The 20,535-nt window shown below is 51.5% G+C and overlaps 1 protein-coding gene across 1 annotated transcript; it reads right to left on the bottom strand.

Annotated features, from left to right (window-relative positions):
* Nucleotides 1–62: 62 nt before the first annotated feature.
* ZFP57 (ZFP57 zinc finger protein) lies at nucleotides 63–20,510 on the bottom strand. The gene is made up of 6 exons (XM_081827515.1): nucleotides 20,244–20,510; nucleotides 17,495–17,570; nucleotides 16,130–16,256; nucleotides 2,579–3,457; nucleotides 2,031–2,117; nucleotides 63–1,294 (listed from the first exon to the last, which is right to left on the bottom strand). Exons 4-6 carry the CDS (start codon nucleotides 2,610–2,612, stop codon nucleotides 63–65), a joined length of 1,353 nt encoding a protein of 450 aa, XP_081683641.1. The 5' UTR covers nucleotides 2,613–3,457; nucleotides 16,130–16,256; nucleotides 17,495–17,570; nucleotides 20,244–20,510.
* Nucleotides 20,511–20,535: the final 25 nt, after the last annotated feature.

The following is a 20,535-nucleotide window of genomic DNA, read 5'->3' as shown; positions in this document are numbered from 1 at the left end:
GTAGGAAAAGCAACCAACAGAAGACCTCAGTCAGAAAGGCCACTTCTTCATGTACTGTGGCCTCATTGGCTCTCCCCCCTCCGGTGCCTTCTCCCCGCCCTCCCTGCCCTCTCCTGGGAGCCTGAATCCTGGGGCAGATCCATGTCCTTCCCTGACAGAGGGGGGGCATGGTGAAAGAAGCCGAGCCATTGGCCCAGGATGGCCCAGCATGCCTGAAGGTTGCCCAGACACAGGTCCTTGCTTTTGGAGCCCCCCCAGTGACCCACGAGGCCATCCTTGTCCCCGAAGCAGACATCACACACGGGGCAACGGTAGATCTTCTGCCTCCAGTGCGTCTGCTGGTGTCTGGCCAGCCCCGACAATGAACTAAAGGACTTGCCACAGCGGAAGCAGGCGCTGGGCTGCTCCAAGAGGTGGGCCTTCTGATGGCTAGAGAGACAGGCTTTCTTGCTGAAAGTCAAAGGACAATGGGGGCAAGAGAAGACCTTGAGTCTTGAGGGCTTTGCTGGGGGACAGTGGGGCCTGGTGTCCAGGGCGGGGGCTCTCGTGCTGGGTGTCTGCGTCCTGGTCCCAGGCCCCGGGGCTGCACTGGCTGATGCCCACCGTCTCACAGTGATCACCTGCTTCGTGTCGATAGGTGGCTGGCCCTCAGCCACAGGACCCTTGGTTCCAGTGGTGGGCTCTTGGGTCTTGGCCACCAGGGCGTGGGTCACAGCCACAAGCTCCTGGCCGGACCGCTGGCTCCCATCAGTGCACTCCTGAGAGCCAGTGCCCGGAATCCTCCCAATGTGCTTCTGGTCTCTGGCCACCGGCTCCTGGTTTTGGTGTGTCTTCTCGTGGCGTTTGAGCTCGGACCGGTCCCGGAAGCCCTTCCCACAGCAGGGGCAGGAATGGGGCCGGTAACCCAGGTGGACACGGCGGTGACGGCTCAGCCCCGACGCGTCACAGTAGGTCTTGTCACAGAGCGGGCAGCAGAAGGGCCTCTCCCCGAGATGCGTGCGCCTGTGGTAGTTGAGGTCCCTGGGGTTTCGGAAGCACTTCCCACACTGGCCGCAGCTGTTCACTGTGTGGGGACTGTGTACAAACTGGTGACTGTGCAGGTTGGAGCGCTTGCTGAAACTCCGGCCACACAGGCAGCACAGGAAGGGCGGCCCGGCCTGGGATGCGGGCAGCGCGGGGGCCCTGTGCGCGGACCCCACGGCAGCAGAGGCTGGGCCTGCCCCTCCACAGGCAAGGGGCCCCTTGTGGTCTCGCAGCCTCCGAGCCTCCTCCTGAAGTGCCTTCTTCCTGCCGCCTGCAGGGGAGGAGGAGGAGGGACACAGGACTCCCCGCGAGAACCCAGCACCAGCTCCCCTTCAGGCCCCGGCCCCCCTGGCTCCCTCACGTGCCCGTCGGACATGCTCTCTCTCACTCTTGAACCTCACAGGCTACAGGCAGAATGGACCTCTGGGTTTCCAAATTAAAAGTGAATCAACACTTAAAGTGGAGTCTTTCAACAAGAGCGGAGGTCAGAACTTTAGCCTATACCCACATTTCTCGAACTCCATTTCTTCTCATTTTCAGTATCTCACGCTCCCACGACACCTGCCGGTGACCTCCTAAGTGGGGACCCTGAGTGAAAGGCGGCGCCGTTAATCATCCAGCTAGAATGGGAAGTGCACGCCAGCAGCCGTGGTCAGCCCGGCCTGAAATCTCTCTCCTTCCTGTTCTATCTCAGACATGAGTCTCTACTTGGGCTCAGCAGAAGCTCCTATCCCTTCCTCTCCTGTTCCCCTGGGAGGGATGTAGGCAACCTATATGTACTCCAATCCCTGAAACTGCAGATATTTGCTTGTCCTAAACAGATATTCCTCTGGAGCCAAGGGATGCAAGCACATGGTCTCAAGCCCTCTCGCGGCTCCAAGTGGAGCCAGGTGAGAAGGATGCAGGCTGGGATAGGACGTGCCCAGCCCTGGTGCTCGGAGGCAGGCTTCCACCCTCCCAGGGCATGGCCTGGGCCCCTGCCTGCCCCCCTCCTCTGCCATGCTTACCTGAAGGGAGGCCTTCTCCATTTGGGGGACGGAGCTGGAGCTCTGCTCTCCACTGTTTTTCCTCTTGTTCAAGCTCGATGATCAGATCTGGGTTAGACAGAAAGATTCTGACTGGGGGTGGGAAGGAAAGAGAGAGTTGAGGTCCCAGGCTTGGCCCCTTCATACCCAGGGAGGACAACAGGCTACCTTCTTCTGTATCCTTGGCCTAAGAACTTAATCTGGGACACTTAGGTGCAGGGAGGAGACCCTCCTAACGAAGTTCCTGGCACATAATAGGAGCAATTCCGTAAATACTGGTACATTTGAATGGGTACATTTTCAAATTAACATGTTCCAAGTATTATCTTTGCCTTCATGCAGGCTTTCATTTCTTGTCCTTTCACCCTGAGCTTAGTGACCTAGATCTTTCACACCTGGAAGGTATAGAAGGTGCAGGGTCAGTGAAGTGAGCTGTGAGCTGATCTACCTACTCAGGGAAGCCAGGTGTCCCAGGGTCCTGGGCGGGGTCCTGGGGCAGGGGGCGGGCTGAGGGAACCCTTGCCTCTTACCCACAGACATCAGGTTTCTGAATGTCTCAGACATGACATCCTGGTACAGGACCCTCTGACTGGCGTCCAGACACACCCACTCTTCCTGCGTGAAATTCACGGCCACATCGTCAAAGGTGACTGGCTTCTGGAAGAGTAGGAGAGACTCAGGGAGTCATCCAAGGTTTAGAAACCCGAGAGAAAAATAAAACCATGGACGGAGGGGAGAAATAGGAACGGACAGGCACAGAGCCAGCAATGTTAATCCCCAGAAAGGAAAGGAAGATGGGGGTGGGGGGGAGCTGGTGTGCACTGAACAACATAAGAAGGGCTGGCGCTCCATGGAGGGCCGCAGGGCGGGGTGGAGGCGGGGGCTGAGAAAGGCCTGGCAGCCCCTGGTCTGGGGGGTTGTTCAGCTTGGAACCGTCTGAAACCCCATCTGACCACGGACGGGGGACAGATGAAACAGCTCCGGTCTGGGAGTGTCCCGCCCTCCCTCTGGCTCTGCTCACCTCCAGCCACGCCCCCCACCAGCACTCTCTCTCCACGGCTTCCCGCCGGGCTGCCTCATCCACCTGCAGGAGCAGCTTCTCTTCCACGGTGTCTGCTTCCAGCTTTGTCCACTCCTGGCCTGGCCCCCAGGACTTACTGGACCCCTTCCTGGGGCTCTGTGTGTCCCGGTCACTGTGCAGACAGAGAGGATGTGCAGAGGCCTCCCTGAGGTTTGGCATGGCTTCCCGGGACGCATGTACCTGCTCTTCCTGGTTTTGTTCTGCAGTCACACCTCTGGTCCCTCAAAGCCCGGGCTTCAGGGCTTAGGGACTGGTTACCAGGGCTCCGCAGACATCTGCCTTCTGTCCGCCCTGCCTCAGCCCCTGGCCGGTGCCCACCTCTCCAAACCTGAGGTCAGAGAGAAACAAAACGCATCACCAGATGGGGAGTGAGCGGCAACGGCGCCCGTATCTGGTCAGGGAACACCAAGAATTATCAAAGCCCAGCTCTGTGTCAGCGCAGCCCCGGGAGGTCATAATTACCAACCCCATTTCAAGGGACCTAAAGTGCAGAGACGCTAAGAAGCTCCGTCCACAGCAGAGTTAGTGTTCAAAGCCTAGACTCTACCACTGAGGACAGGATGCCCGTGTCTCAAGCACCCTCTCGGGCAACCGTGCAGAATTCTGCACAGAGGGTGTGCCCTGGATCTGTCTCAAACCCCCTAGTGCAAGTCTCACCCTTCTGACAGCGTCTCACTAGAAAATGGGAAAGGAGACACTCTCTAAGACCCCATCTAGTACCGAAAACTGGGATTCTGTGGGTTTTTCACATGTACTTCTTTTCTTGTAAGGGAATCATAAAGATCCTCATGAAGACTCAACAGGTAACAAGCCGGCAGGAAACACTTGGCTCTGGTGAGCCCCGCACTGGGGACGCCGGCCGCTCAGGGAGCTCCTGCCCAACCCCCACCTCCTCCGCGGGCAGCCTCTCACTTCACTTCTCCTTCTTGAGGTGCAATCCCTTGAACAAAGACATAAAGACCCACTGACCTTTTTTTTCTTTCACTTTTTCTGGACTGGTGGTGAAACTGAAAATAGACAGGAAAAGGACATTTGACGATGGAGTTAATTGGATTGTTGAAAAGGAGGCAGAAGTGCACGGTGAGGTTCAGTCCCTCTGTCCCTCCTTCCTTCCCATCAGGACTGTTCACAGTCGTCGTTCGAGATGTCAGATGGGGATGGTTCCCCTACCCGGCAGCCCGAGGACCCAGGAGGCTGTCCTGTTCCCCGCCGGTCCTCCAAACAGCATTGCTGGGGGCGCTGGGAAGAGGCCCTGGTCCAGATCCTCACCCGACGTCTGGTTTGGGGACTGAGCAAGGCTGTGGGGTCGGAATTGCTGGCAGCTGTGGCAGGCCCCTGGAACGTCCCCGAGCACCTTCTACACCCACACCCCTCAGAGGGGAAGGCGACCTGGCGACCCGCCCTTCCCGAATGTAAATGCCCTCAGGGAACCTGTCGCCATCTTCCCGTCCTCACAGAGCACCCAATCTCTCTGACCCAAGACAAAACCACCGTCAGCGACTTCCCACAGCAGTTCTGAAAAGGACCAAAAGCCCCAACACCGCTGCCAGACGTTGTGGGACCCACCAGCACCCCGGGCTGCAGCTGCTGGAGTCTTGGGCTCTCGCCCTCCGCCCCTCAGCTCCGGTCAGTCCCGCCAGGACCCTCTCCAGCCAGGCCCAGCCCTGCGATCAGATCCTTTAGTCGCTTCGGGGTGAACCCTCCCACAGGCAGGAAGGAGACAGAAGACTATTAACTCCCACTGGATGGGGCTGCAGTGCTCCCATCGACCGGCCGAAACTTCCCTTCTGGGATCCCCTCTTCCTCAACTCCAGCCAGGGGCCCCCATTGTGGCCGAAGAAGTGGGTGCCCCAGGCCACACCCCTGATACCCAGGAGTTCCCCAGGGCCCAGCGATTGGGAGCCTCTCCAAGATGACGGGTGCAATGCCCGCCTGCCTGCTTCAGGCTCGAGGAGTGCGGGACGAACACCCTGCACTTGCCTCCATCCCCAAAAGCTCAACACCCAGCTGCCCCACTCACCCGCAGTGCACTGAGGACAGGGACTGAGGGGGCCCAGTGCCCACTTGCCCAGCGCCGGCAGCTCCGGGCAGTCCCGCTCTCCCGGCCGGTTTCCAAGAGCCCACCGCGTTCCCTGCCCCCGGGGGCCTAGCTAAGGCTGTGGACCCACCAAGGTCAAGAGTTCACAGTCAGAGAAGCCAGAAAGGAAGAGAGCCCCGCCCCCTCACCAGCCCACCCTCCTACCAGTAGCAACCGCTGGTCCCACCTAGCGCCGGGATCTTGCCTTATTCCCAATCTTAATTTGCTCTTGAAAAAAGAGGATTATCTCCGATTAAAACTCACAACCTCCAACCACCACCATCTAGAGCCAAAACGAGACGCACGGGCCCCCAGAAGAGAGGCAGAGGCACATCTTAGAAAAACGAAGGTAAAGGGGAGATTGCACACCTTGACCAAAATGCTGGAGGTAGGCGAGCGCAGGGAGGACCATGGCAGGCAGAGGTCACTTCCTCGGGCACTTAACCTCACCCAGTTCAACCTGGCTCAGTGATATTATTTTTTAAAGATTTCATTTTTTTATTTGATACAGGGGGCAGGGAGAGACAAGCAGTGGGAACATCAGTCAGAGGGAGAAGCAGGCTCCCCGCTGAGCAAGGAGCCCACTGTAGGGCTTCGTCCCAGGACCCTGAGATCATGACCTGAGCCGAAGGCAGACGCTTAACGACTGAGCCACCCAGGTGCCCAGGCTCAGTGGTACATATATAGGTCTTTAATCAGTCCAATGGGTATCACATTTATTGTTTTCCACTTAATTAGCACTTGATGTGGGAAACAAAGGCAAAAGAAAAAAATTAAATTTCCTTGACAAGTCCTTGAAACAGGCAGTGACCTTCCTCTGGGAGCTCAGCTGCCTGGATGTGGACACTTTGCTAAGGGCAAAAGGCAACCTTAGCCTGACCCCAGGATCCTGTGAGTCTATTTTAAACATATAGAAATTCCTTTGGAAACTTCCTTTATTTCTACCACCCAAAATGTATGTTAGCAACCATTCCCCAAGCAGATAACCCACTGATACACATCTAAAGGGTCGAATGACTGAGTTTTTCCTGACAGTAATAAATGACCTTTCCTAACAATAGGTCATTTATTTTGTTTCCAAAATACCTTGGAGGCCTGTGCTGTCCCTACCCCCTCCCAACTTGAAAGTGTACAATGGGCCACTGCTCAGGACCCCGGTGCAGCTCTTTTCTGCCCAGGGGTCCTGTCCCTGTGCTTTAATAAAACCACCTTCTTTTTTTTTTTTTTTTTAAGATTTTATTTATTTATTTGAGAGAGAGAATGAGAGAGAGAGAGCACATGAGAGGGGGGAGGGTCAGAGGGAGAAGCAGGCTCCCCGCCGAGCAGGGAGCCTGATGCGGGACTCGATCCCGGGACTCCAGGATCATGACCTGAGCCGAAGGCAGTCGCTTAACCAACTGAGCCACCCAGGCGCCCAATAAAACCACCTTCTTGCACCAAAGTCTCTCCTGGCCATCGGCTCCAAAACCCACCATTCCCACATCAACACTTATCATATTCCACTTTGTGTTATGATCATCTTTTATGTTTCACGTTGGCATGGGGTTTTACAATTTACAAAATACATTTGCAAACATGGCCTCCGTTGAGTCCCCTCAAATATCCCCTGAGATAAGACTTGTTATTCTGTCTGTGCAAGTAGGAAACAGTCCCTCGGATGCTGAGCCTTTCCAACCCAGGTCTGGAATTTAGCAACAACCAGGGCACCATTTTGGCAATTGTCTTTGAGGATTTAATGGAAGCAATGTTTACAAAAGTTTCTTTCTCTCTTTCTTTCTTCTTCTTCTTCTTTTTTTTTTTTTTTTTAAGATTTTATTTATTTATTTGACAGAGAGAATGAGAGAGCACATGAGAGGGGGGAGGGTCAGAGGGAGAAGCAGACTCCCCCTGAGCAGGGAGCCCGACGCGGGACTCGATCCAGGGACTCCAGGATCATGACCCGAGCCGAAGGCAGTCGCTCAACCAACTGAGCCACCCAGGCGCCCCCTTCTTTTTTTTTTTTTTAAAGATTTTATTTATCCATTTGACTGAGAGACCATGAGCAGAGGGAGAGGGAGAAGCAGGTTCCCTGAGTGGGGAGCCCAATGCCAGGCTCAATCCCAGGTCCCTGGGATCATGACCTGAGCCTAAGGCAGATGCCCAACCAACTGAGCCACCCAGGTGCCCCAACTGAAGTATTTTGTAAATTGTAAAACCCTATGCCAATTTCCTGGTCCTTGGTCTAGAACTGCTGCCCCAATTCTTTCTCATTCAGAGACAACAAAAGGGAAGTCCTCTGCCCCATTGTAACAATCTACCAAGCTGTGGCAAGCTCTCGGTCATTGGAGCTACTGTTGGAGGGGCTCATCGAGAGGACATGACCACCCATTGACCCGAGAGCAGGACCCCGGCGATCCTCCTCCCTCCCTCCCTGTCCTTGGAATGTATATTCCACCCACCATCTTCACAGTGGGACGTGTTTCAAGGACACAGTCTTGAGACAGAGCTGTTGTGGAGACCCTCTGGATTGAATACATAACTAAACCCAGTCAAGGCCTCTCTATAAACTTTTAAGATTCTGGTGGGCAGGTGTGGACACCTACTTGTCTTGTGACCACCCAGGACAAAGGTAATACGTGAGTTCCCTTGCTTATTGAAACTGCCACGTACCAATCGGGAGTGGCCTGCTTTTTCTTCAGTTTCTCCTTGCCCTGCACGTATGGGGGCCAATTTGAGCTTTCACCTGGGGAAATTCCTGAGGTTTCCGACCAACAGCTACAAGTGTCTGTGATTGATGGTTTTGCTGATGAGAGCTCTGACGAAGGGAGTAGCCTGTGCTCAGTGGTACCCTCAGTCTCGCACCCACCGCCCTCTGGACACAGTTACTGGGTACACTCTTTTAGAAAGGCAGCTTTAGCTTGTTTCTGGGCTCCTGTCAAAACTCAACACCTGACCCAAGGAAGCTTTCTGACATTCTGGCTGAATAGTCACATTGGAGGGTAGGTCAGCTGGGACTCAACTTCTCACAAAGTGGGGAGGATCCAATAGGCCTTGCTTCTGAAATGGAAGTGGTACATTTAAGGGTGCAGCTGGCCTGGCCCCCATAGCTCAGTCCATGTGGAGAAGTGGCAGATGTCCCTCTGGGGACAGTGCTATCCCTCACTCTGCCATCTGGACCAAAGCTGCTGGCTCAATAGGGCTCTCAGGGCCCTGGTCCTGGGTCACGGTGGGGCAGCTGAGCTGAGTGCTGTCTCAGGCTGAAGCCAACATTCAGTCCCAGTGCTAGTTATTCAGAACCAAAAATGGAGGCCGCCATTCTCCCTGCTGGGCAGAACCCAAGGCCGTTGTCATGGCTCTCCCCAGTACTCCCCTTGATCAACCTTCCTGTCATTTTACTGACTCCTGGGCTGTCCCAGTGGTCTGGCACTTGGAAAACTAGACTGGTTAGACACCTGTCTCTGGAGCTGCAAACTGGAAATAAACCCAACTGCTGACCCAGCCATCTGTCACTCAGGTGGATGCCCCTAGGAGGCACCTGTTCTCTGATGAGCCAAACTTGAGCCCATCTGCTGAGGGAGACTGCTTTGTGCAGATCACCCCCACTGCCTCCTGGATCCATCATCATCCCAGACCTGACAGGACATCCACCATCATAGACTGGGCACACAAGAAAGGATTCAGTCTCTGATTTGGACTTGTGACCTGCTTGTCTTACACGCAGAGAGGCCCCATGACAAGGGGCCTTGTCCACACCTGCTCCGGGCACGTGGACTCATCAGACCTCTGGCCCTCTCTTGCACCTATTAGTGCTGACTTTTCTAGGGTACAGTGTTGCTATTCTAGTCCAGTCAGCCTACCCCAGCAATAGTACTGTGGCCCTTGAAACTAGTCTGTGCCATGCTTTTGGCTTTCCAGACCATTCTAGTTTGACAATGGTATGCCTTTCATTGCAAAGTCTCATACAATGGGCTGATAGTCAAGGTAGTTAGTGGATCTTTCATGCTTCTTACCACCATTCAGAGGCTGAACAGCCTTCTCAAAATTCACTAAAAAGGATTTTTTTAGTCTTTTTTCCTCACTTCCTCCTGGCCCACACACCTTTGTAAGGCAGCTTGGCCACCGTAGGCTGCTATCCCCCCAAAAGTATCATCTCCTCTTGGCCACTTCTTAATGACCAGGACAGGAGGTTATATAGACCTATTTTGGAAATTCCTGGACATGGTGTTTCTTTCTTTTCCCTAATAGCCTAATAATAGCCCCAGGCTGGCCTGGCTGGTACCCCCTGTTGGGAGCAATCCAGCCGAAATGGGAGGGGGGTGGTGCTAAGAGATTCGAACTTAATTCTGACCCAGCTACTTGGATTCTCAGATTTACTTGGTCCTAGATTATAAGGAGAATGACCACTTGATTGAGTACACTGCTCACTACGTCCCAAGTCCCACGCAGACCAAAGGGGAGTACATAATGGGTTTCTGTACATTTTATAAAAATGTTCTTGTCCCTCCTGTTGAAACAGGGAAGGATTCTGATTGGTGTCATTTGACACATGCCAACCACTGGGTACACTGATGTCAGTCACTGTGCCAAGAAGATCAGGTGCTGTGGTTGGCTGGGACTTTGGGGGGAAGCAATTCTCTAAGAGGAGGAGGGTGGGAATTTGCTTACCACAAAGAAACCTTGGGCAAGCAAAAAGAGACAGACCCCCACGTTACAGAGCACAACTTTACATCTATAAAAGATGTATATAAACATAAAAGAATATCTGGGTATGTTACATGCACATCCCAGAAAGTTTGAGAAATCTATTGGCTAAATTTCTTATTCCTCTCAACAAAATTTTATGTTAATATGGGAAACTTTGGTTTATTCTCTAGTAAGTCAGGGTATATTGATTATCCTGGAATCAAGATGTACTGATGATTCAGTGAAAAAATTAATTGTATTTGATGCATGGCAGACACGTTTTATTTTCTCCTTCTATACAACTATCCTACTCTCTGCTATGAGGTTACCAGCAAAAATATGATTTATGACAGATGAGGTACAGTTTATTCACTATTTGAACTGACAGTAGGTAACAGGTGAATTTTACCTAATCCAGTGAAAGGCTATATAATTAGATCTATATAAAACAACACACCAATCTTGTAAACCGTACGTCCCGAGGCTCAGTTTCCAAGCACTTCAACTTTCATGGTTAAAGATGCCATCAGACATGCTTCAATGAGTTCAAAGTCTTATTTCACGTACCTGACTCAGCATGAACGTTATAGTAATTGTCTGCTCTGTCTCCTGGCCCTGTAACCTTATAGTCTGTTTCTATTTTGGGCTTTCTTAACTCTCACCGGGTGGTTGCCTATCCCCAGTGAAACCCAAGTCCGCAGTTCAGTTTTGTCAACCTTTCTACTCCTGCTCTGGTCTTTCATCCTGAGTATTCTGTTTGCTTATCTTGTACCTTAGGTGCCCTGCTCCAGTTCCTTGAATGGGCTCCATTGGTTCCCTGTCTACCAGTCCTCAGGTCTACTGATGTCCTTGCCCTCCTGTTTTCTAAGGACTGGACGCCTACCCTCCAGCTGTGGTTGTCTCTTTCAGGCTGCCTTTGCTGCCACATGCCTGTCAGGTTCTGCCTGTTGTTGGCACCCTCTCCTTTCTTCATTCTACCCTCAAATGTCCATTGGGCTTAGCTGCATGGAGCTCTTTGATGACTCAGTGACAGGGGATTTGTGGATTGATGGGCACTGGGGCCAGAAGGCAGGCAGCTTCTTCTTCTTTTTTCTTTAATTGTTATGTTAATCACCATACATTACACCATTAGTTTCTGATGTGGTGTAGGCAGGCAGCTTCTACAGACTTCCTAGGAGATCTGGCTTGGAAGGAGTGCAAAGGAATAGCATGGTAGCTTGCTTAAATGGGAGAGATTTGAGAATATTTATAGTTCAGTAGGAATGACCCAGTTGAAAAGGAGCTGTTGAGTATAGAGGAGAGACAACAGCTGTTGGCATACGTTTGAGAGAGCAGAGAGGTGCCGTTTTCCACTATGAGAACAAAGAGGGAACAGGAATGAGCAGATACAAGGAAAGATGCAGAAACAAGACGGGTAGGGCGTACTTACTGCCTTGATTCCCATCTCTTGTGAGGCCCAGTGACATGAAATATTTTAAGATACTTTCTACTGATTTTCCTTTTTTCTTTATACTCACCCAAGCAAGTTTCTAAGGCTTGCAAACAAGAAAATCTGACCATGACGTTGCTGCATTTCAACTCATCACACTTCCCAGCATTATTCTTTTAAATGTGAGTGCAGTTGACACGCAATGTCCCAGTAGTCTCAGGTGCACAACAGTGATTTGACAACCCTGTAGGTTACAGTGTGCTCACCCCAGGTGTAGCTACCCTGTATCCCCATACTGCTATTACGATACCCTTGACTATATTCCCCGTGCTTTCATTCCCGTGACCAACATTATTCCTAAAGGGCAGACTCTTGACTTGAGTCTATAATAAGAAATTCCAGAATCCCTGGTCCATTTGGAACCCACTACTCAAGACTTGTTTTTCCGCTATCTCTAAACAGATGACCTGGCCTCCTGCTACCCACAGAAAGTAAGCCATACTCCTTCATATTTTCCCCTTGTACCTTACCTCCTGGGAATTTCTGCTACATTCACAGGGAAAAACTTCGACGAAACCTATCAGCTGGGGGGTGCTCCTCCAATAACAAGTTTCCTGTTTTTCTTATCTTCTTGAGATGCACCTTATCAATCCATGTGATGGTTTGTGAGGCATCTTTCATTTCGGACAGAACTTATCACTGTAAAAACATGATCAAATGGAGCACCAGCCACCCTTGCACACAACCACCAAGTTTGCTGCTTGTGCTAAACTTACCCAAATATTTAGGGATGCCAACATTCACAATTGCTCTCTCTTGGCGATGGCTTATAAACTCAGAAACCAGGAAGTAAGTGCAGCTATCCAAGGCTGCCTCAAGACTTAAATCCACCAGCCCGCCTCACACCCCAAACAAAACGCAGGTGTCCCCACTTTCTGAGTTTGCAGTAGCCCGCTTCAGGCTTACGGAAGACCCGTTAGTACGGCAGTGGCTTCTCTCGTAGGAGTGAAAACCCTCTTGGGATGTTTTTCTGTTAGAGAAAACAGGTAGTAATGTAAGCTGATGTAGAAACAAAGTGGGGTACCAGGCGCATCTGGAAAGCAGGGCTTACTCTTCGCTTTATGTCGTTTCTGCTGAGGTTCGGTTCCACAGGAATGCTCTCCCGTTAGCGAGCAGGGAGGGAGGCCTGCATTCTATCGCGTAAGCTCAAGATCAAAGGAACATCCATCTGTAAGGGATCACCCCCAAGGCCAGCAGCGCGGGGCGCGTGCGGAAGGGGCTGCGCAGCTCTCAGCGGCACGCTCCATCGGGTAGAGTTGGTCACCGTCGGAGACCTTTCCAGATACAGCCCTACGGATTTCTCTGGGCGCCAGCCTGTATTCTGGTGACTTCTTTGACCGGTTTTGGCGGGATGAGAGCTATAGCCTCATGTCTTTGCTACCACGGGCTCTACTCTGGCATTTCCTGATCCATTTCGCCTTCTAAAAACTCCACTTTTTAGCTCAGTTTCCAATCCTGTTTCAATGAAGGGTTGATGGCAGTGCTACCCCCCCAGACGCTGAACGGGGGCTTCTCAGTGCTGTTTTCCTAATTCAGTAATTCCCATCCCTTTTGCCCATTCTTGTTCGTCTGCGCCTCCCAGCTGCTGGAGCCAGGCGCTCTTCGCGGCTTCCAGCGCTGGCCTGGCCCTTCTCCTTCATCCAGTCCTCGCAGGCCCTGCGCACCTGCCGCTCCCGGGCCGACTGTCCCTTCTTTCTCATCTGTTATTAAATCTCTGTCCTTCAGCACAAGTGTCCACCTCTTCTCTGAAGCTTTTCCAAGAGGCTCTCTAGCTCCGTTGCAAAGGGCCGGGCGTCCTTCTCCACTGCTTCCGAAGCACTTAGGCTGCTTCCGTTGGCTTTATTACTTCTTCTTTTTAATTTAAATTCAGTTAGCTAACATATAGTACATCATCAGTTGCATATAACACCCAGTGCTCATCACATCACGTGCCCCCCTTCATGCCCATCACCCGGCTCCCCATCTGCCCACCCAGCAGCCCTCAGTTTGTTTCCCAGAGTTCAGAGTCTTGCGTGGTTTGTCTAGCTTTATTACTTCTGTCATGGGAGTATCTATCTCAATCTATAGCGCCAGATTGTAAGCTCATACAATGCAGAGGACCCTGCCTTGTCCATCCTTCTATCCCTGTCCAGCAGAGGCTGCGACTAACAAGATTCAGTAGGTACGGAATGAATCAATAATGGGCCTTGAATGTCTAGGCCTCCCGAGTAATGACTTGCCATGGTCTCTACCATGTTAGCCCACCCCAGATTCCACCTACCATGATATCCCGTGCCCACGTATTTCAAACAAGCTTATAAACACTTGGAAAAACTTGCTTTATTATCCATCTAAATTTTCTACTCTCTGCTGTTTTTCCTTGTCTACAAATTGACCTCTTTTCATTCATATCTTTCTTCTCAATTTTAAACCTGAACTGTGGGGTGTCCATACTTCTGTTTGGGTAGGAACTTACACTGTGAAAGTAGGGGAAGAAAACCAGGAGAAGGACATTTCATGATATTATGGCCTTTTATGCTACAAAGCACCTCATTTATCCCACTGGAATAACCGGGTGAGGAAAGTTTTATTATCTCATTCCAAACCCTAACTTACCTTCCTCACGTCAGCCAGCTGATATGTGGCAGAGTTCAAGCCCAGAACAAACCCCACAATTCTAAACTCTACTGGGGCTAAGCCACAGAGTGCTCAGGGCTGACAAACTGGACTCTCGTTCCGCAGAGAAGTGTCACAGACGCCTTGCCTAGTGTCTCTGCGGACTTTCACTTCCTGTCCTCTTCCTCTGGGAACTCTTTTATTCAGACTTGAATGAAACTTTAATTTATGATGCTGCCAGGGACCTTGAGAAGGCATGGGGGTGACCCTGTCTGGAAGGGACCAGAGAAAGTTCTAGAAAGGGGATACATAAAATCATGAATTTTATTGAAGGGTATTAAAAACAAATTAAGCGACCAAAGATATGTCAGGACCTCGACTGAAGTACAAGAACAAAGAAAGGCTGACTGTGTGTGCGACAGGATGTAAGAAGGTACGGTGGCACCCGATCAGCTGTTTTTGTACTTTGGGGCCAGGCCAGCAGTTAACCAATGTCCTTCCTTCTTTCAACAGACCCCTGAACAGACCCTAAGAACAGGCTTGTGGGTGCGCAACCACAGTGCCATGAAAAGCATACAGCCTGCAGGCTCACCAGCTGCCTTCGGCTCAGGTCGTGGTCCGGGGCCCGGGGTCCTGGGAGTGGGGAGTCTGCCTCTCCCTCTGCCTGCTGGGTGGGTGAAGATGTTGCTTACATCTCTCCCCCTGCTTGTGCGATCTCTCTTTCAAATGCATAAATAAAATCTTAAAAAAAAAAGAATACAAGACAAAAGAAAAGCATCAAGTGTGACTCAGGGTTTAAGGGTGCTTAGGGTAATTATGGTGCTGCTCACACACAGTCCAGGACATGAAGGTGAACTGTTGGTGAGGCAGAGGTGACGGAATCGGGTTTGGCCAAACTGAGCCCTCTTACCAGACTTTTGTTCTTGGCCATATGAGGTGGGAAACTGCCTTGCAATCACCAGTTGTTTTTCTGCTAGCTTTGGAGGAGAAAGGGGGCAGCTGATCTCACCAATGTGTCCAGCACGGAAAATTCTCATGGTAAACAATCACTTAGAAGGGCAACCCTCTCGGGACCCTCTTGAGAGCTTTTTCTGTATCTCACTTAATAAACTTCTATCGCTTTACTCACACAAAAACCAAAAAAAAAAAAAAAAGCAATCACTTACAGTTATCTCTACACCCAGTGTGGGGCTCGAACTCAGGACCCTGAGATGAAGGGTCGCAGGCTCCAGTGACGGAGTCAGCAGGGGCCCCTACAGTTATGTATGTCCCGTTCAACTCAAAGGGCTTATCCTCGCCCTGCTGATTTGGATTTCTACGTCTCCTGCCCCTTGCACTCGGGTGATACGACCATGCAGGGCAGAGGCTCTGCCACTGGGACATGGAGATGGGAGGCCAGAGACCACAGTGTGCGGGAGGCAAATCGGGGAGCTGGGGAGGCAGAGCGGGCAGGTGGCAGACACAGAAGAGCCCCATCACTAGGAACGTTCCGCTGCACACTGCTGACGTTGTGGTATTGGGGTCACGAGGGAACTGCTGGTCCAGGGGGTGGGCGTCAGGACCACGCGACTTGCAGAGGGTGCTCCTTAGGGTGTCCAGCCTCCACTTCTCTGATTCTCTGCTCACCCCCTACCTTCCCAAAGTTTCGCTATCTGGAAATAAAGAACTGAACTGAAAATGAAATGAAATGAACTGAAAATGAAATGTAATCTGTAAATTTCATTCTGCTTGATTAAAATTCTCGCTCAATGCCTCAATTTGTCTTCTGAGTTATCCGTGAGGGTTGAGAGAGGGTGAGTCGGGAAGATGTTGCTCACGTGGGCTGTGGATCCCGTGGCTGCCCTCCTTGCTCAGCTGGGCTGGGCTCGGTGTCCCTCCTGGGCACCGCACTGGTGAGGGCCTCCACCCCAGCCCCGACCACGCTCTGCTTGCGGAGGGGTCTGCACCATTACTCGTGGCCTAGTCAAGGGCGGGACCTGTCCCTCACTCCCGATACCTGGCACACAGGAGGCTCTTAAAGTTCCTCGCACAAACAAAAGTGCAGGGTGCGAGCCAGATGTGTAGGGCCTGGCCGGTAGTGAACTGAAAGACCACATACTGAGCCTCAGCAACCTCAAGACAGCTGGGAGGCTGGGAGCAGGGACAAAAGGAGCGCTGGATCACAATTCCTTACTCACCATCGTTGTCCAGCCACTGCCCAGCTGGCAACACCGACATCAGAGAGGATTCGCCACGTGCGCAAACACCAGGTGCCTGAGACCGCTGCGCCAGGTGCAAGCCCAGAACCAGCTGATCCTTCTGCACCTGATAAGGACACAATACTCACGGAACTCTGGGCACAGACGAGGAAGAGTACGAAAAACAAGAGTTCGCTTACGACAAGGGATTTTATTACAAAAGCACTGAAACTTTACTAGTCTTTTATTTTTCCTATTTGGCTTCTCAGAAAGGGTGGCATGGTTAAGAACATTCTTTGATGTGGTTTTATAATAGTATTCACTTCTTCTCTATTCTTTTCCATAAGGATATTCACTTTAATCCGGCTTCTACTGCGTGGCTGGTAAAGCGGATACACAGTAACGCTTTCAAGCTCTTTTATCTCACTCTTTGCTCTCCCACGCCTCTCCCGTGTTGACGGCTGGCTCTGGCTTTTTCTCAAGACTCTCTCCTTGAGCCTTTGCTCCAGGAGTTCTCTCCCCCCAAGCATGCGATCCTGGTGACCTTTAATTTGCATCTGCTCCCTCTTGCTTACCTGCCTTCTTGTCTGTGCGCTCAGGACGCCGTGCTCTCCTGGCACAATTTTTGGGAATGTTGTTTCACTAGGGGGCCGTGGTAATTGTCTACACGTTTTGGTCTTCAACTCACCAAGCTGACCTGCTCTCTGAATGTGCCTTTCTATGTGTTTCGCCTCTCTCTCCGGAACGAAGTAATTCTGCTTTTGTCTCTCTAGCCTGTGGGTCGTTTTCCCCTCCAATCTCTTCTTCATTTCATGGCCTGTCTCTTGTTCTTTCATCATGTCCATTATTCTTTTATTATAATAAGACTCTGCTTTGGCAAGCCAATAGTCAAGAGAAAGAGCTTGCTCCCTACACAGTGTTTCACACTCCTCCTGATATTTTTGAGTTATCAGCTATCTTGCAGCTGCTGTATGCACGCCACCTAGATTCCGGCAAAGTGACGTAGATAATTTTATAATGTGACTGTCTTTTTAAACACATTTAAACAGGAGCTTCCCCTCATCACTGACACTGAGAAGATATTCGGTCTCTTGTTTACTTTGGTGTTTAACAATCGTGATTTTTACTCCCATCACTCCTAGGTGAAACTCTCAGAATTGAATTACCCACCACCAAAATCAATAACTAGTTTTAAAAAATATAGTATTGGGCATTTTGAACATAATACTGTTTTGCAAGTATGGATATAGCCAAACACATTTGCCAGTGTAGACACATTCCGGGGAGGGGTCACCTGTGCAGGATTTTAAACCTAAGGCTCCTTCTCCTAGTAGTTCCAAACTGTGCCACGTGAAGATTATTTACCAAGATTTTCTTCTCCAGTGGGGACTGCTGACCTACAGCAATCCTAGGGTCTGTAGACGTTTTAGCCCAGGCCAAACTGGAAGATAAAAAAAGCAGAGGTAGATTAGGATGTGGGAGGTGTCAGAACCTATCTGCTCACATACTGAACCAGAGAAACCAACTGTTTTGGTCAAGGCCAAGGGCATGCCCCTCAGAAAGAGAGATCCTGCTGCGAGGCAGGACTACTTCCACCAGGGAATTTAACACCAGCATCTAACCCTTTCATAGCAACAGCGCGCACATCTCCCGTGGACTCAATGGGAACCATTCTGAATCTGGAATCTGGGCCTGGGAGAGGGAAGATGTAGGCTCCTTGGTGCAGCACTGGGCAAGCACGGCTCTGTCGGACTGCTCACTCTCCCAGCCTCCTCTGTCTTCCGAGGGGCTTCCAGACTCCAGTGGTCCCAGTCCCTCTCTCTGCAGCTTCTTGGTCCGGGCCCTCTCCGCCTCTATCAGCACACACAGCATCTCTGCCTTCCAACCTTCTGTTCTGAAATTCTGTTCTATGTGATCGCCCACCCCTCTGCTTTCCTGCCTTATACTGCTACTCATCCTTCACCCTAAATCCATTATGAGACCGCTCCCTGTTCAACCCTTGGGGTGGGAATTTGTGGTTACCCTTTTTTAATGGGTCAGGCTGATGGCAACACAAGTGAAGACTGCCAACTTTTTATGTGTCATCCCTGGTCTAAGCTGAGTTTACTGTGAGGTCGTGTTGAACCCACTGGGGATGCCTGGCATTTCATCTCTGGCCTTTTGTACTGTTTATGGCAAAGAGCATGGGCTTTGAAGCCTGACAGGGCTATGTCTGAATCCTAATTGCACGGCTTCTGAGGTGTGTGACTCTGGGCAAGTAACAATCTCGGTCAGCTTCGTCATCTATAAAGTGGACATAGAAGACACAGTCTGCTTCTCAGGGTTATAAAGAACAAACGTGCATTAGATTAAAGAGCCCGGCACAGTGCTTGACATGCGGTAAGTTCCCAGGAAATGGCACCTGTCTGTCCTCCACAGGTCAAGCCCCAGACTCTATGTAACTGATTTTTGCCTTCTTCTGAACACTTCACTTTTTTTAACTCACTGGAAAATCAGTGAGGGTTTACACTGTGATACCTATATTCCTCTATCATTTTTAACATTTTCATGCTGAAATTTAGACTCTAAAAGGGTGGTAACTTATCATTTACATCTACAAATATATTATTAGAATGAATCTGATACCGAATATTGGATCTCACGGACTTCTTGGGCACATTCCTATTTGCCTATGTATACCTATTTTGGTATTTAAAAAATACAACCATCTTACTTTTATTTCTCAGTACGTAGAACCTAGCAGAGTGCTTAACATTAGAGTATGTGATCCCAAGTTCTCAAAGTTAACGATTTGTTGATTACCTTATCACATGATATTTGAGCATCTTTCTCTGGTACACTCCCTGTAACTCTACCTTTTTGCTGAAACATTTGCCAGTCTTCCTTGAGGTACAGACATGTTTGTTTTATACGGCTGACCTGGGCTCTCACACTGGGTCCTACCTGTGTACTTTCACTGCATTCTCATCATTTGGACTCCTTAAGGTCACAGAACAGTTTTCAACTTTGCATAAACACTAGTTGAACAAACTGTGAGGTTGTGTTGAGAAAGGGCCATGCCTCATAGCAAGGCACATGAGGACAGTATTCAGTGCATGGGGGATCCTCACTGAAAGCTTGTCCAACTGAAACGGGAAAGTTAGGGGGGAAAAGCTAATTTCAATTTCCGTTTTCAAAGGAGACACACAGAGTAAAAACTGCCTACGTTGTGGGCTCAACGACAGACCTCCCTTTCTAAGACAGATGCAAAGACATCCAGTAAAGCGAAATTACGGGGTTTGTCATTCTCAGTAGCTTGCTCGGAGTTTTAACGCCGTCACTGTCGTCTTTCCACCATTGCAGAAAAGGCAGAGCGGAGGCTCTCTCCAGGAGAGCACAGCTGCTCTTTCAGAGGAGGGGACAGCGACCGTTCCAGAACCTTCCCAGGTAGGGAGCTTCCTTGGCACAGCTCCCTGACTGGCTGGGGCGGCGGGCCGGACGGAACGAGGAACTCATGTAGCAGCTGTCCCTTCAGGACAACAAGTTTCTACTCCAGGCTGTAGGTTACAGATGAACGAAAAGCGCATGATTCTCTAGAGATACTCGCCTCATGTTTTATAAATCTTGTGTTAGGGAAACGTCAAGTGTCCACGTAATGAATGACGATGCGAATTCACTGTTGGCTGCGTGGAGCCGGGGGACCAGGTGGAGGTGGGTCAGCGAGCGCGAGCCAAGTCAACTTGGTCACGGGGGCACCCACCCACGGCTGCCCGCCCCCCTCGACCGAGGCTAGCCTCCCCCGTCTGCGGGGCGTCGGGAGTCCCGACCTCGCCTTCCGTCCCCTGCAAACTCCTGCGCCTCCTCGCACGTGCAGCCCTCCAGGCCTCGTTCCCCCACCTTCGCCCGCACCTATTCCTCCGCCCGAGGAGGCGGCGCCCTGCCCCGAACCGCCCGGCGCGCCGTCGCAGAGGGAACCCCGCTCCGGGACAGCGAGAGCTGGAGCTCGCGAATACCAGGAACTCAGTACTCGGGAAGGTCCGCACGATTTCCAGGGCCAACGCCCCCCGTGACTGGGTGCGGGAACAGAAATGCCCTAGGGCGGGACTCCTCCCGCAGGGGGCGCAGCGTTCATTACCGTCCTCCCAGCCCGGCTCGCGGAAGCGGCCGCACGCCGAGCCTCCGCCAGCCCCCAGAGGCGCTGCTCTCCCTTTCCGACGCTCGGCAGAGCGGGGCGACGGATTATGACGTCACGGCCAATGACGAGCCGGCGCTGCGGACGCTCTAGCCCGCCCCGCGCAGGGCCGGCGCTCTCGCCTGCTCTGGAGGACCGCACGCGGTTTGCGGGTCCCGACGCGGAGCACCGCGGGTGCAGGGAGGCGGGCTCGGCCTGCGGCCGCTCGGTCACATCCGCGGAGGCGCTGCTCTCC

Source organism: Leptonychotes weddellii, chromosome 8, assembly GCF_054177405.1.
Source record: "Leptonychotes weddellii isolate Sample4059 chromosome 8, ASM5417740v2, whole genome shotgun sequence".
Taxonomy (NCBI): Eukaryota; Metazoa; Chordata; class Mammalia; order Carnivora; family Phocidae; genus Leptonychotes; species Leptonychotes weddellii.
The sequence above is the reverse complement of the archived record's forward strand: the minus strand, read 5'-3'. Positions and strand labels throughout refer to the sequence as shown.